This window comes from Melanerpes formicivorus, unplaced genomic scaffold (genome assembly GCF_026170545.1).
Source record: "Melanerpes formicivorus ecotype bairdi unplaced genomic scaffold, bMelFor1.0.p_v2 SCAF_17, whole genome shotgun sequence".
In the NCBI taxonomy this organism is placed as follows: Eukaryota; Metazoa; Chordata; class Aves; order Piciformes; family Picidae; genus Melanerpes; species Melanerpes formicivorus.
Genome location: NW_027142369.1, coordinates 15,155,892 through 15,171,920, shown reverse-complemented (window position 1 = coordinate 15,171,920; position 16,029 = coordinate 15,155,892). Strand labels below are relative to the sequence as shown.

At 46.5% G+C, this 16,029-nt stretch overlaps 1 protein-coding gene across 5 annotated transcripts in view; it reads right to left on the bottom strand.

Annotated features, from left to right (window-relative positions):
* Positions 1 to 16,029, bottom strand: part of FERMT2 (FERM domain containing kindlin 2) — a 68,712-nt gene that overhangs the window by 13,960 nt on the left and 38,723 nt on the right. For 3 of the 5 annotated variants that reach the window (XM_068149067.1, XM_068149069.1, XM_068149072.1), the window contains 7 exons: positions 11,854 to 11,988; positions 7,412 to 7,444; positions 6,719 to 6,944; positions 6,302 to 6,404; positions 5,787 to 5,894; positions 3,982 to 4,116; positions 1,418 to 1,467 (listed from right to left, as the gene is read on the bottom strand). In XM_068149067.1, the coding sequence (XP_068005168.1) occupies positions 1,418 to 1,467; positions 3,982 to 4,116; positions 5,787 to 5,894; positions 6,302 to 6,404; positions 6,719 to 6,944; positions 7,412 to 7,444; positions 11,854 to 11,988 (790 nt within the window). The remainder of the gene's footprint in view (positions 1 to 1,417; positions 1,468 to 3,981; positions 4,117 to 5,786; positions 5,895 to 6,301; positions 6,405 to 6,718; positions 6,945 to 7,411; positions 7,445 to 11,853; positions 11,989 to 16,029) is intronic. The other 2 variants (XM_068149070.1, XM_068149071.1) reach the window with 1 other exon arrangement.

The following is a 16,029-nucleotide window of genomic DNA, read 5'->3' as shown; positions in this document are numbered from 1 at the left end:
GTTTGTTTGTTCCAGGGGAGGAGAAAAAAAAACACCCACTCAGAGGCAGGGCACAGGCTGCATCCCTGAAACTTTGCCCTACTTAGGACGAACCACAAGCCCAGATGAACACGGAGACCTTCCTGATTTGCCTTTGAAGAGGGAGAAAGAGTGTTTCAGAACACAAGTGAGAGGTTCTGGCTCCAGAACCAAACAATTAATAAAACAGAGGCTTCTCCCAGAGCCTATTTTGCTGCTGACAGCTTTTATTCTATATGTCCTCCAGCTAGGCTGTGAAATCTCATCATTATTTCCAGTTTCCAGAACATTCGCCCTAACCCTCGCCGCAGTAGGCAATAAATTGCAGAAGACGATGGCGGCTGCCAAAATGTTCCACCGAGTCCAGACGCTGCTGTTCCTGGTTTCCACCTAACACCATCCAAGTCAAAGCAAAACTAAAACAACTCCTAAACCCTGAGTGAGCTGGAAGAGGAGCAGAGTCAGCTTAACCTGCTCCTTTTGGCAAGGAGAAGGCTGTGAGATGGGGATTAGGCTGTTTATAATTCATCCAGCCTCTTGTAAACCAGAAGTATTTAGGCAAGGTTTCTAGGTTTCACTCTTTATTTTAGGATGGCTTGATTATCTCCCGGGCATCAAGTCTGTTAAGAGAAATATCCCAGCACTTGCTGCTGGCTGTGGGATGCAGCAAGCTGTCTTAGAGGGATGTGTGCCTCCTGGGGTGGTGATAGTGGGAAAACAGCCTGAGTTTTATAGAATCATACAACCACAGAATGGTTTGGGTCATAAGGGACCCTTAAATGTCATCTAGTCCACCCCCCTGCCCTGCAGTCAGCAGGGACATCTGTAAGTAGAGCAGGCTGCTCAGAGCCCCAAACAACCCGACCTGCAGTGCTTCCAGGAATGGGGCACCTATCAACTCTCTGGGCAACCTGGGACTGCGTCTCACCACCCTCAGTGTCAAATATTTCTTCCTCCTATCTAGTCTAAATCTCCCCTTTTTTCAGTTTAACCCCACCACCTCTTGTCCTGTCACAACAGGCCCTGCTAAAAAGTCTATCCCCAGCTTTCTGATTGTGCCTTTTAAGTACTGAAAGGCCACAAGAAGGTCTCCCTTGGAGCCTTCTCTTATTATATTTAAGAACTAATCAACTTCACTACCAAGTACTTCAAGCAGTGTGAATTATTCAGTGACTGAGCTACAGGATAAAGAAGTAAAATGTTTGAATATTAACAAAGCCCAGGTGCTGAGCTGTGGTATTACGCTTCAATTGCTGGGTGGCTTTTCACAAAAGGGCAACGGTGTGCAGCCAGACCTTAGGGCCAGGAGACAAAAACAAAAGGATATGAGGTGGTAGGACCATTAATTATTCACAGACACAGACAAGTTTCACAAGCAGCTCTTCCCATCAGCACTTACTTGAAGACTTTAATGTAGTCTGCGAGCTCTGGGATGGAAGTGATGTCACCCTGGAAAGAAAAGACGAAGCCATTCACCCAGCTGCCCAAGCAGAGCCAGGGTGCTGGGTCTGGAAGGGAACCAAAGTGATGCTGCGCAGGGGAGGAAGCTGGTGGCAGCTTCACCAGACAGCACCGCGCCTCAGGGGTTTGTGAAAATGCTCCTGAGAAAGCCCTATCCGCTTCATGGGAGAAATAAGAGGATAAAAATCTGCTTCACAGAAGTGCTGTTTGGAAAGCAGAGGACAAGGTTTTATTTTCCTTTGAGGAATTCCTGCTGCTGCTGGAGCCAATTCCCACCCGCCAGGTCACCAGCGGTCACACCAGCTCATGTTCACAGAGGGACTTTTCTCCTCCCTTAGTTATTTCCTTAGGCTCCAAAGAAAAGGAAAACCCTGCACCTCCACAGAGGACTGGGGAAGGGCTTTCTCATTGTCTAGAAAAGCATTTTCCCCCCTAGATTTTTTAATCTTGAGTTCATTTTTGGGTTTTCCATGAGCGAAACACACAGGGTGGCACTTGTGATTCCCATGAGCTGCAACTGGAGGGGTTTTGGAAGCAAAAAACCCGAAGAGCAAAGGCTGCTCCAACAGCTTCCAGTAGCAAGACAGTTTACTTTCCACTTCAGTGAGCAGTGTTGTTTACAGATACCACAGGGGGGGAAAAAATGCAGAATCTAAACAAACAATCCAGTAATTGCCCATTATCCCTATTCAATTACTTGAATGCATCTGGAAATGGCTACTGCCTGCGGGAAGGGATGGAGGGGTTTTGATGAATCATTGTCCCTCCTATCTGGCAGGGTCTGTTCCTTAGGTCTTGGGCTTCAAATCTGGTTTTGGAACGGAATTAGGAAAGATCTCTGGGTGATAAGAACTTGCAGTTGCTCCCTGCAGTAAGCAGTTGATGTTCTAAATCGCTGTTGTTAATGCTAGTAAAGCAGGGTAAGTATAGACCTTAGCTTCAAAAAGGTCCTCCTTAAACGCTTAAAAACATTCTATAAAGTGTAAGACTGGAAACTTTCAGGCATTTTAGGGGTTGAAAGAACTTAAAACACATCTCAGAGACGGTATAAAGGTGCAAAGTGCCTGGAAAAATTGTGCCCTGCCAAGTCTGATCTGACTTAGTCCTTTTACTGCAGTTTAGTTTTTGGGCTTTACATTTTTAAAGGTGGAAAACCAGAGTCAAAACAGCAGATCAGAGAGAAAAAAAAAAAGATAATGAAATCCTCAGAAGCAGTCACAGCCCCACTCCAGGCTAATAAGCAGCCTCATATAAATAGGGTTTCATAAATCCAAGCTATTTCTGAAGAGGGTGGCAGATCTTTCATGTGCTCTGAAACTTTGCTATGGATTAGAAATGGTGGAAGAGAAACCTCAGCATGAAGAATTCAATGCATTAGAAAGGTGGTAGTGAAAAAAGAAACCAAATTAATTTTTAATTTAGTTTTCCATTATTTCACCTGGAAGGTAACTTGGTGCAGAGGCATAGGTTCAGTAGGATTCCAGCTCCTCCAGCACATAGAATCATAGAATGGTTTGAGTTGGAAGGGACCTTCAAGATCATCTAGTTCCAGCCCCCTTGCTATGGGCAGTGATACCTTCTACTAGACCAGGTTGCTCTAGGCCTCATCCAACCTGGCTTTGAACACTTCCAGGCTTGGATCCTCCACAACTTCTCTGGGCAACCTGTTCCAGTGCCTCAGCACCCTGGTGGGGAAGAATTTCTTCCTAATGTCTTATGTAAATTGAGCTTCCCCCAGCTGGAAGCCATAGCTCTTCATCTTGTCATTATGTACGTTTTTAAGAAGTCCCTCTCCAGCTTTCCTGTAGGCCCCCTTCAAATGCTGGAAGGCTGCTCTAAGGTCTCACTGAAGCCTCCTCTTCTCCAGGCTGAACAACCCCAAATCTCTCAGCCTGTCTTCACAGGAGAGATGTTACACTCTACTGACCATCTTCAAGACCCTCCTCTAGACCTGCTCTAACAGATCCATGTCCTTCTTGTGCAGGCACTTCTCCAATACCACTTAGTCTTGTGGTTCCAGCAGCACAAAAGCAATACTGCCCTTGACTTCTACAGCAATATTGAGCTGGGTGTGAGGGACAGGCTGAGCCCTCCCTCCTAAATTAACTTCAAACACTGCAAGAATAGGTCTTACAGCTACAATGAAGCCTTGGATTCAATACATGCACATACTCACATTGGTTTTAATGCCACTTTGGGCTCCAGCTCAGTGCTGGCACCATGTTTGACACTGCCAAGGGTCCCCTCACACCAGAACTACTCCTTAGTAAAAACCTACCATTTTAATGCAAATATTATTGGGGTCTATTTTTCGTGTTGCTTTACTGGGCTGTGGGCAACCTCCTCATGCTGTAAGAGGAGAAACAGAAAAAACAAGAGAGGAAGGAAGTAAAAAAGGTTGGATGTGTGGCAGAACTCTCAGCCCAGGGTGATTATTCCTGCCTTGTGATACGAGGAGGAGACTTGCAAGCCAAGACTCCATCGCAGGCCTGCAGCCCTTACCAGGATCGTGGATGTTTTGCCACCTTCCAGAGTAATCTCCAGGTCTGAGAGCGCAGCATCCACCTCATCCACCTCTTTGTCACTGTTGTTCAGGTGGTTTTCCGAGGACATGATGGACAGCTTATTGATATGGTACTGAAAGGCAAGGCACAGCATTTCATAGAACCATAGAATCATTTTGGTTCATAGAATGGTTTGAGTCTGAAGGGACCTTCAAGATCATCTCGTTCCAACCCCTCCTGACATGAGCAGGGACACTTTCCACTAGACCCGGCTGCACAAGGCCTCATCCAACCTAGCCTTGAACACCTCCAGGGAGGGGGAATCCATGACGGCCCTGGTCAATCTGTTCCAGTGTCTCACCAACCACATTGTTAAGAATTTCTTCCCTACATCCAGTCTAAATCTACCCTCCTCAAGCTTCAATCCATTCCTCCTTATCCTATCACTACAAGAAAGGTTGGAAAAGACTCTTTAAGATCATTGAGTTCAACCATTACTTAACTCTGCCATGTCTGGTGCTAAACCATGTGCCTTAGCACCACATCTCTCCATCTTTGAAACACCTCCAGTGATGGGGACTTAACCACCACCATAGGAAACCTGTGTCCAGTATTTGAAAACATTTTCAGTGATGAAGTTTCTTCTGATATCCAACCTAAACCTTCCATGGTGCAACCTGAGGCCAAAAAGTAAGAAACCCTCAGTTTTGTCCAAGCAGTTTGGAAGGATGCAATGCATTGTATTTTATCCCAGAAAAAATAAAATATCCATAAAACCTCACATGAAGGAACATGCCTAACCTACTCAGGATTGCTCAGAGAGGTAAACTGAGACAGGTAGGGGTTGGTCTCTTCTCCCAGGCAACCAGCACCAGAACAAGAGGACACAGTCTCAAGCTGTGCCAGGGGAGGTTTAGGCTGGATGTTAGGAAGAAATTCTTCATAGAAAGAGTGATTAGCCATTGGAATAGGCTGCTCAGGGAGGTGGTGGAGTCACCATCACTGCAAGTGTTTAGGAAGAGACTGGATGAGGTGCTTGGTGCCATGGTTTAGTTGATTAGACAGTGTTGGATGATAGGTTGGACTTGATGGTCTCCAAGGTCTTTTCTGGTCTGGTCTGGTCTGGTCTGGTCTGGTCTATTCTATTCTATTCTATTCTATTCTATTCTATTCTATTCTATTCTATTCTATTCTATTCTATATCTGTTTTCACTCTTTTCCTTTCCCTAGGAGGGGTACCAGGAGCAGACAACCCTGCTCCTGATGGGGATATTTTTGCATCTGACAGCGACGAGGCGTGCCAGACCGCACGTAGCAAACGGCCTGCCATCCATCTTACAGAAGTCAATAGCAGGTGTGGTATTTCTGCCAAATCAGGCCAAGTATTCCATAAAACAGATAAGTAAATAGTTCTGGGAAACCCACAGATTATCAGCAGCTGTTTGGGGGGCAGCATGCCAGAAGCCTAGTGTACTTACCAGGGCTTTTAAGAAGGGCAAAAGTAAAAGTTAAGAGAGACATGAACATGTTTGGTAGTAGAAGACCAAGCTCCTTTTCATGAGAATTGATCAGCAGGAAATATTTAAGCCACCTAATAAGCTCAAGTGAGGATGAGGAGATGGGAAACAATCTGATCTCTACCAGCATGAGAAGTGCAAGCACCCACCAAACACAAGGTGAGGCAAGAAACACCAGTTAGGGCAGATTTCACTTGTTGTGTTCATCAGCATTCATAACAAAGAAGCATGCAAAGCTACAAAGTCAAGCTTACCAAAACCATAAAGGCCTTGGGCTGGCTCCTACCTGCAATGCTGCAAACATCATCATTTCTTCCTCTGTGCACTCGATCTCCTCCAGCAGAATGGCCCACTTGGACTGCTCGTACAGCTGGTTGATCCTGATCGCGTCGTACTGCCGAGCAGAGCAGAAAGATGGAGCGGTTGTAGAAGGAATGAGCCCCAGCTCAAGACAAACCATGTTGTCTTTCATTTCAATGCCATAGAATCATAGAATTGTTTTAGTTGGGAAAGACCTCTAAGATCATCAAGTCCAACCATCAAACCAAGACCACCATGGCCATGATTCAACTGGAGACTGAAAAACCTCAGCCACCAAAGCCAATTGGCTCTACGCAACCCTTAGAACACCTCTACCAAACAAACCGGTATGTGGGAGCACACAAACCTGGGTTTGATGCCTACATGAGCAATTTTCAAAGTGGTGGAGGATTTATGAACACAAAATCACATTACAGGCACAGGCATCCTTTGCTCAAAGCCCTTTCCTGCAAAATGCAAGTTAAATAAATAGCTCTGTACCTTCGGATTCAGGTCAAAAAAGCTGTAGTACTTGAACCGGAGCAGCAAAGCTTCGTTTTCTTTCACCTCTTGCTCCATAAGGGATCGGGAGGAATCCAGCCATCTGTAAATTGTCAACATAGACCCATAGAATGGTTTGGATTGGAACAGACCCTAATAATCATCTAGTTCCAAAGCCCCTGCCATGGGCAGGGACACCTTCCACTAGACCAGGTTGCTCAGGGCCTCATCCAGCCTGGCCTTGAACGCCTCCAGGGAGGGGCATCCACAACCTCCCTGGGCAACCTGTTCCAGTGTCTCACCACCCTCGCTGAAAAACCTGGGGAGAAGTCATGACGCTGCTTTCAAGATGCAATTTAAAAACAGGTAGTGATTAAAAAACAGGAGAGGAATGGAAAACCAAATTGTTAAACTCACCCTTGGTTGATTTTGGCTTTATCAAGCAGTGCCTGTGGCTTGTACATTTTTGCTAAGGACTCTGGGGAGGTGACAGGCTGGCTGACAGCCAGGATGCCTGGGTTCCCCTCTGACAAAGCACTGTCACCAAACCAGGCAGAGGTGGGCGACAGGGGACTGCCGTCGTGAGCGTCGTAGGTTGGTGTCATCGTTTTGCTGTACAGTCCTGGGCTGGAATAGATGTTTCCTACCAGTAAGAGGAATAAAAGCTGGGAGTTAGCTCAAAGCCAAGCCCTGCCTGTTCCCAACCAAGCCAGCTCAGACACAAACCTGAAGCCAGCAGATGAAAAACCTTCCCTTTGTTTGTAGTTTTTTACCACCTGTTTTTTTCTCCACAATGGGAAAAGACTGCACTGCTTGTTTTCCCATGAAAAAGCTGTCCCTCTCTCTCAGCTCTTCTTCAAGAGCAAAACTGATGGAAAACTCATTCCAGCCCAAATCCATGGGAAAAGAGGCAGGTCTCCCAGACCAGGAGACTCCTGCCCGCTGCATTTCAGCAGCACCTGGGACATGAGCAGCCCCCAACTTACCGGTGTTACCTGTTGTTTAAAGATTTTGGAAGTCAAAAGTTTTAGAGGAGCAGGAAAATAAACTAAGGGCACAGCCAAAGAGACCAGAGGCAGAGCGCAAAAGTCCTACTGAGGTGGAGCTCACCTTTGACGGGGCCGATGTAAAGAATATCGGTGCCTATGGAGAGGGAAAGAAAGGAGGGAAATGAGAAGGAGAAAGAAAGTCACTGGGAGGGTAGGAAAGGAGAGAAGCTGAAAATGAGCATTTTCAAAAGAGGGTAGAAAAGCAGAGGTGAGGTTGAACCACCCAAACACACAGTGTTTGCAGCAGTGCTGGTGGATTCTTGCAGGCAAAGCAACCGAAGTGACTCCATGGTTATCTGATTGATGCCACAAGGCCAGAAAAGCTTGCTGAGATGGCCAAACAACTCTGGAATTAATATGCTGAGCAAGTGGTGGGATTTGGTGCACAACTCATCCCAAAGCACACATTATTCCCAGGCCTCTTGAAGCTTTACAGGTCAAACAGACTCAAATAAAACCCCTTTTAATACCACAATTTTAAAGAAATGTGTGGACATGGCGCTTTGGGACATGGTTACATGGCCATGGTGGCCTTGGGTAAAAGGTTGGACTTGATAGAATCATAGTATCATGGAATCATACAATGTTAAAGGATGGAAGGGACCAACTAGTCCAACCCCACTGTCAAAGCAGGATTACCTAGGCAGGTCAAACAGGAATGCATCCAGACCTTGGAAGTTGCTTCCAACTGAAACAATTCTATGAATCTATGGAGAGGAGAAAGTGGACTCAGCTTGGTATCTCATTTCCCCAAAACAGCTGAGAGCTAATACAGGGAAAGCTAAAATAAGGGAGGTTCAACAGCTGTATGGTAATATCACAAATGTCAAACAAGGTGCTCATCATAAATCTGTGTGTCAGTACCTAAAAGGGCATCATAGAATTGGCTTGGATGGGAAAGACCTTTAAGACCATCAAGTCCAACCATTAAGCCAGCACTGTCAACTTCACTATTAAACCATGTCCCTCAGCACCACATCTACAGGGCTTTTTTGAACACCTCCAGGGATAGGGACTTCACCTCTTTCCTGGGTAGCCTGGTCCAGGCCTTGACTATCTTTTTGGGAAGAAATTATTCCTGATGTCCAACCTAAACCTTCCAGGGTGCAACTTGATTCTGTTTCCTCTTCTTCTATCCCTTGTTACTTTGAAGAGAACAACCCTCACCTGGCTCCAACCTCCTTTCAGGGAGTTGTAAAGAGTGAGGAGGTTTCCCCTCAGCCTCCTTTTCTCCAGACTAAACAACCTGACTTCCCTCAGCTCCTCCTCACCAAACCTGTTCTCCAGACCCTTCGCCAGCTTTGTTGCCCTTCACTGAACCAGCTGCTCCAGTACTTCAATGTCCTTCTTGGAGCGAAGGGCCCAAAACTTAACCCAGTACTCAAGGTGTGGCCTCACCAGTGGTAAGAACAGGGGCTAAAGAACATTATTAAAGAACATATTCAGTGTTGAAAGCAAAACATGTCAAGGTTGAGATGCCACAAGCAGTCTTCTGTGCCGCCTCCTACTGCTGCCCTGAGTCACCTCCTTGGGCCACCCTCTAGTTCCCCACTCTGAATGATCCCTCCTCCCTGAATGCCCAAGAAATGATAGAAAGCTGAGCTAGACATCTAGAAAAATCTAAGATACCAAAACAATAGAAACACCTTTCCAAACTCTCATTTTTTATCTCAAGGAGCAGTAGAAATGGTTTGAATCAGCAGCATCATACCATTGACAGTTAACATCTTGTTTTGGAAACTAATACAAACCAAGACTCTAAACTGCCTGACAGGATGGGAAGTGCAAAGGAAAACTGCATCAAAATACAAAACCACCAGGATGCTTTTCATGCCCCTGCTAGTTTTGCTGGCATCCCAGTCTGGATTAATGACCTGGGGAACCTGTAAGAACTATGCATATCTGCCACCAAGACAGACCCAGCAAACCAGGTAGAAATGGTCAAGGGATGGAGATATCTATCCACACTTGCAAGAAGACTGGGAGTGACTTGCCAGGTTCTTATACCAGGTACTTCTCTCTGGGAGTTGGACTCCATGATCCTTATCATAGAATCATAGAATCAGTAAGGTTGGAAGAGACCTCAAAGATCATCAGGTCCAACCTGTCACCCAAGATGTCATGACTACTAAACCATGGTGCCAAGTGCCACATCCAATCCCCTCTAGGGATGGTGACTCCACCACCTCCCTGGGCAGCACATTCCAATGGCTATGGTCCCTTCCAACTTGAGATATCTGATGATTTTAAAAGCAGGAGAAATGTGCTCTCCCTATGGACAATTCACAGAATCACAGAATGCATCAGGTTGGAAAGGACCATCAGAGGTCATCTTGTCCAAAGCCCTGCGTAATGCTGGTGTTCTAATGCTGGTGGAGCATAGCAGTCCACCAAGAACCGGCTATAACCACCATCACCATCCATAAACCGCATGCCAAAAGATGCTCTTGCCTCCTCCCCATCCACCCTCTCAGCATGCCAACATCAACCTTCATGTGGCTCAGACAGACAGGGCTGAGCATTCACTGGAACAACAAAGGAAAATCCCACTCCTTGCTCCAAATTAAGCAGGTTTTCCCATGGACATCCCCTAAGTTCCTCCACTGGAGTGTCTGCTCCAAAGGACCAAAACTTCCCCTCAGATGTTCTCCTCATCACCTTCTCCAAACATCTGAAACATCCCAGAAGAAGCTTCTCTTAAAAAATCTGCCAGAGGCAGGCAGTGACATGGAAAGTTCCAGTTGAAATAGCTGTAAGTTTGGCTAACTTGTAAACAAGTGAATACAGGTCTTCTAATGGAAAGTGTTGGGCAACATTTGCTGTGGGTGTATTGAGAGCTCTGCCTGCAGAGATTTAAATGGTTTCCATTGCCAGGTACAGGATGCTCAGTGACAAAACACACCCCTCACACCGACAGGCACTGAAATCAGCAGATCCCCAAGTATTAACTCATTTTACAGAAGCATTCAGCACCCAAACTGATATTGGAACAACTCTAGAAACACTTTGTTCAGATTAAAACCCAGGACTTTTAACTAATGGTACCTAAATGTGGCAGGCAGCTGCAGTAATTAAACCTGCAGCAGAAGTAATTTAATTCACAAGGAAAGCAAGATCAGCAAGAGAGTTCAAAGGGGCTTGCTGAAAGACCAATAAATAATTGAAATAAACCCCTTGCTTTGGTGCATGTTTCCCCCAAAGCAGGCCAAGTGTTTCCTATTAATCTCATGGCGATGCCCTCCACGAACACTGACTTTTGTTAAGGCTAATTACGAGCTTTCAAGATGGAAATGCCAAATGAAAATGAAAATTGCTTGGAGCCTTGCCCAAAGCAGGGAACACTGCCTGAGCCAGGGTGGAAGAAGACTAGCCCCGAAGTATTTTTACATAACTGAATGGAGAAAAAGTGAAACCAGAGCAAAAGGAAGAGCATTTCTTCTGTGCTGATGTTTTGCTGTGGACAGCGTGGTGCAAATCACTCTGCCACAGCAGCTCCTCCATCGCCACCCTCACTCGTGCCCTGCACACAGACAAGACCTTTCTGCTTGCAAGCCCAAAGCCCCCAGTGGCATTAACCACACCGACCTTCACTTGCACTTCAGCTAATTGAAAACCAATTAATACCATTTTACTGAATTCCAAGATACTCTCTTTAATTAAATCTGTCCTGCTACCCTCGTTGCTGGAGTTAGAACCAAGACCTCTGGCAGGCAGACACGTCTCACCCACCCAGCAGCACGCACGGCTGCGGCTTTCTCCTCAAGTCCGTTTGGGCTGAAGTGCTCCCACTTGACTGACTTTATGGTTTAAACTCCTGCTGTTTTCTTTCAAGCACCAGACCTCCAGAGGCTGAAGAACAGAGCATAAACCTCCCTCCATTTTCAAACACCTCCCTGCATCAATTTTGCTTCCTGTGTTGAAAGACATTACCCCATCAGTGACATTACTCCATAATGATGTTACTCCATCAGCAATTCTCTTACCAACCCTACTCTAGTTCTTGAAGCCAAGCTGGCAAACTAACACCCCACCCCCATCCAAAAGGGTATTTTTAGCCTTACAGTCCATAGCTACACCCATAACATACAGGGACATTAATGCAGTTAATAAAATTGGGCTATAAATAAGGGGAACGTTGGTGCTGCCCAAAACACACTTGGAACTTGACATCAGGAACGATTTTCCATTTAACTCCACTCTTAACAGGGTAAGAAAACCTCTCAGTAACACAATCTGAGTGTTAAAGTGCTCACACTTGGTTTCTGGTTTCTTTTATGGCGTTGCTCTGCTCCCCTGTATGCGTGACAGCTCCAGGCATGCATCTGTGCGACCGTGACCAAGTGCTGCAGCCCTGGATGATTTGTGGGTCTGTTTCTTGCACAGACCTTAATGAATTAGGCCAGAACGATGCTGCTGTGTCATCTCCCACCTACCCCCACCCCCAGTTTTATTATCTGTTTGCCTCCTTGCAAGCTCATCCTCATAAAGCAAGCCCCAGCTCACCAGACCCTGGCGTGATCAGCGGACCCTCCAGCTCGAAGGCATCATCTTCACATTGATCATCCAATTTCTTCTTTTTTTTCTTTGATGGATCTCTGGGTTTCCTCAAAAGGGAAAGCTCTTCTGGATGCCTGATGTCTGAGGAGAAAATTAATCACTTTTACAAAGGCAGGATTGGAAAAAAAACGGGGGGGGGGGGGAGAAAAGGTTCTTCCTTTAGAATCACAGAATCCTTAGGCTGGAAAAGAACATTAACACCACAAAGTCTAACCATTAACTTTGCACTGCCAAGTCACCACTAAACCATTTCCCACAGCAGCATGGCTTTTAAATCCTTCCAGTGATGGCGACTCTACCATCTCCCTGGGTAGCCTGTTCCAGGGCTTGACAACCCTTTCAGGGAAGAGATGTTCCCCAGTGTCCAACCTAAACCTTCCCTAGTGCAACTTGAGGCCATTTTCTTTTGCTCTGTCACTTGCCACTTGGGAGAAGAGACTGACCCCCACCTGGCTCCAGCCTCCTTTCAGGGAGTTTTAGAGAATGAGAAGGTTTCCCCTCAGCCTTCTTTTCTCCAGACTAAACAAACACAGTTCCCTCAGCTGCTCCTCACCAGAGCTATTCTCTAGACCCTTCACCAGCTTCACTGCTCTTCACTGGACCCACTCCAGCACCTCAATGTCCTTCTTGGAGTGAGTGGGCCCAAAACTGAACCCAGTATTCAAGGTGCAAACAACACCCAGCAACATACATTATCTCCTTTGGCTGATTCTCCTTCTCTGCAATGGTTAAAAATCAAGCTGAGAACATTTTCCTTGCCAGCCTGTTGGAAACAAGCACTGTCTGGCTGGAGAGTTAGGACAGAATTTGGGTGAAACGTAGAATTTCCCAGGCACAGCCATTCAAATGCAAATCCAAGCACTGCTAGACCCTGTGACAGAGCCTAGACTCCCACTCATTATCTACGAATATACATATATAAATAAATATATTATATATATTAATCAGCAGGTAAACTCCAATTTAGGCACCTAAGCAACAGCCCAGGTGCTCTCACTTCCACAGGAGCAATCCCAGAACCCAGCCATTTATTTACAGATCAGCCTGGAAATTTTGGAGCCTATACTTAAGGCACCCACTTTTTAAAGAGATCTTACCCAACTTCTTTCCTTTTCACAGCAAAACTCTCCCATTTCCCTGACCAGAAGCAGCCTGAATGATTTTAAAGCTGTGTTATTTAATGTGTTTGTGTTTTAAACCATGGCACTACAGGGGAGGGCTAATAAAAAAGATTTTAAGGGCCATTTCCCACAAAGGTGGTATTTTGGGTTTGCTGCCTGCTGCAATTGCTTCCAAGTGGGATGGAGCTTTCTGGGAAACTACTGAAGGACCAGAGGGGAGACAAGAGTCCCTCATCAGATCTGTAAAAAACAAGAGGGGAGAAAAAACCCCTCCATTTGTGTCACAGAATCACAGGCTGGCAGGGATTGGAGGGGACCCTTGGAGATTACCCAGACAACCCCCTTGCTAAAGCAGGCTCACCCATAGCAGGCTGCCCAGAATAACAAAGTCCAGGTGGGTTTGGAATCTCTCCACAGAAGGAGACTCCACAACCTCTCTGGACAGCCTGCTCCAGGGCTCTAGCACCCTCACAGCAAAGAATTTTTTTATCCGGTTCAGATGGAATCTCCTGGGTTCCAGTTTGTGCCCATTGCCCCATGTCCTGTCAATGGGCACAAATGAGAAGATTCTGGCCACATTCTCTTGCTGAGTATTGAGAAGATCATAGAAAGAGACCTCAAGGATCATCTAGTCCCAACCCCCTTGCCATGGGCAAGGACACCTCACACTAGATCATGTTGCCCAGAGCCACCTCCAGCCTGGCCTTTAGAACCTCCAGGGATGAAGCTTCCACCACCTCCCTGGACAATCTGTTCCAGTGTCTCACCACCCTCATGGTGAAGAACTTCTCCCTAGCATCCAATCTCAATCTACCTGTTTCTATTTTTTTCCCATTCCCCCTAGTCCTATCAGTACCTGACACCTTAAAAAGTCCCTCCCCAGCTTTCTTGTAGGCCCCCTTAAGGTACTGGAAGGCCACAATAAGGTCTCCTTGGAGCCTTCTCTTCCCCAGACTGAACAGCCCCAACTCCATCACTCTGTCCTCATAGGAGAGGTGTTCCAGCCCTCTGATCATCCTCATGGCCCTTCTCTGGACACGTTGCAGCACCTTCAGATCCTTCCTGTAATAGGGGCTCCAGAGCTGGATTCAGTGCTCCAGGTGGGGTCTCACCAGAGTGAAGTACAGGGGGAGAATCACCTCCCTCGACCTGCTGGCTATGGTTCTCTTGCTGCAGCCCAGGATGTGATTGGCTTTCTGGGCTGCAAGTGCACACTGGTGGCTCACACTGAGCTTCTCATCCACCAGCACCCCCAAGCCCTTTTCTTCAGGGCTTCTCAGTTTGCTCTTCTGCTCTCCAGAGGAGAATCCACAGCCTCACTGGGCAGCCCGGTCCAGGGCTCCAGCACCCTCACAGGAAAGAAGTTTTTCCTTTTCCTGTCCTCAGCTGATACGTGGGAACTGACCTGGAAAAGCATTTAGCTGGGCACAAAGCCATCCTACTGCAATGACGAAAGGCTGCAAAATAGATTGGAGAGCTCTGAAATACAGCTTGTGTTGGAAAAAAGGAGATTATGGGTCATACTTGAGCCTGGAAGGAAGAGTTCTGGAGTTCTCCTCTGCAGCTGGCTGTCCATGTTCAAGCCTCTCTGTTATTCTTAGCTTTCTTTTTTTTTTTGCACATGTGACCCCAAAATGCTCAGCTGCTTTTGGGATGCCCTAAGGAAAGCAGCCCCCAGTTGTGTCCTCACTGAAGCCTGAAGCTGTAGCTGCAAGGGCAACCAGGAAATAGAGGAGAGGAGCTGGAAGCACTGAAGCCAGGCTGCATTTTCCAACCTGCACAAGACATTTAAAATTATTGAATAATAATTGTTATTCTAATGAGGAGAGGTTGCAGGGCCCATGTCTCACCACCATACTGGCAGCAGCAGGCGGGTACACTCCCAGGTGTGGAAAAATAATTACACCTGGGATTTGGTCCCCAGCATGTGACCCAAGCAGGACACATCCCCACAGCAGAACTTCTGGGGTTTAATTTATTAAAGCCTGAAGTCCTTGACAGGTCACATCCCTGGGCTTCGATCCTGTTTGCAGACACAGTGAGCATCCTGGGGCCAGTACATGAACTGTCCCCTCCAGGGAGAGGTCATGATGACAACATTCCTATATCCTGTTCTAAGCAACCTGTGCTCTTCCCTTTTTTCTGTTGTCTTTCTGGACTCAGTGATCTTCAGAGGTCCCTTCCAGCTCCCACTATTCTGTGATTCTGTGATTATTGTGCTAAACTCCATTCCTGTGCCCACTAACCCACAGTCAGTTTCACCATCCAACTTGTTGACCATTTCTAGCAATAAATATCTCCCATATGAATCCAGATAGCTCCTCATGTTCTAATTTATCACAGCCAGCTTACCTCATGAAGAAAAAATCTGCAGGGACAACCAGGGTCATACAAAAGGGACAACAAGCAGCACAGCCTAAAATGAGGAGTTCCCCTGGTATTTTGCTAGAGAGGTTTATACTCTGCTGTTTATTTATGGTGCATTAGCAACTGATACAACCTCTCAGCTGAAACCATTCAGAGAGGCCAAGAGAAGGGCTCTGGGCCAAGCTCAGCTCCTGAAAGCAATCTTTTGGAGACAGCCCAACGTTTGACCATCTGATTTCAAAGCCACTTTTTATAGTCCCTCAGTTGTTCGTGACGCTGTCATCGGATTACAAAGGAAACAGGCAAGTTTTGGGCAGCTGCTTCAAAACAGAGTTTGGCTGCAAGGCAGGGCAAAGGCAGTGGCATCCCTGTGATGCTGGAACATCCCTGTGATGCTGGAACATCTCTGCTTCCCTGCAGCCATGCACATGTCCCACTGTTAAGCCCCACATCTCTTCTGCTGGATGAACCATCAACACCAAGACTTTACCAAACCATCTGAAGGGTACAGAGGAAACTAAAAAATGAAGCCCACCAGGCTAAAAAAGAAAGCAGAGAGCAGGAAAGCAGCAAGAGAGAGCAAGAGTGATTTCATTTCCCATCCCAGGATTAAAAGAAAAAAAGCAACTTTGCA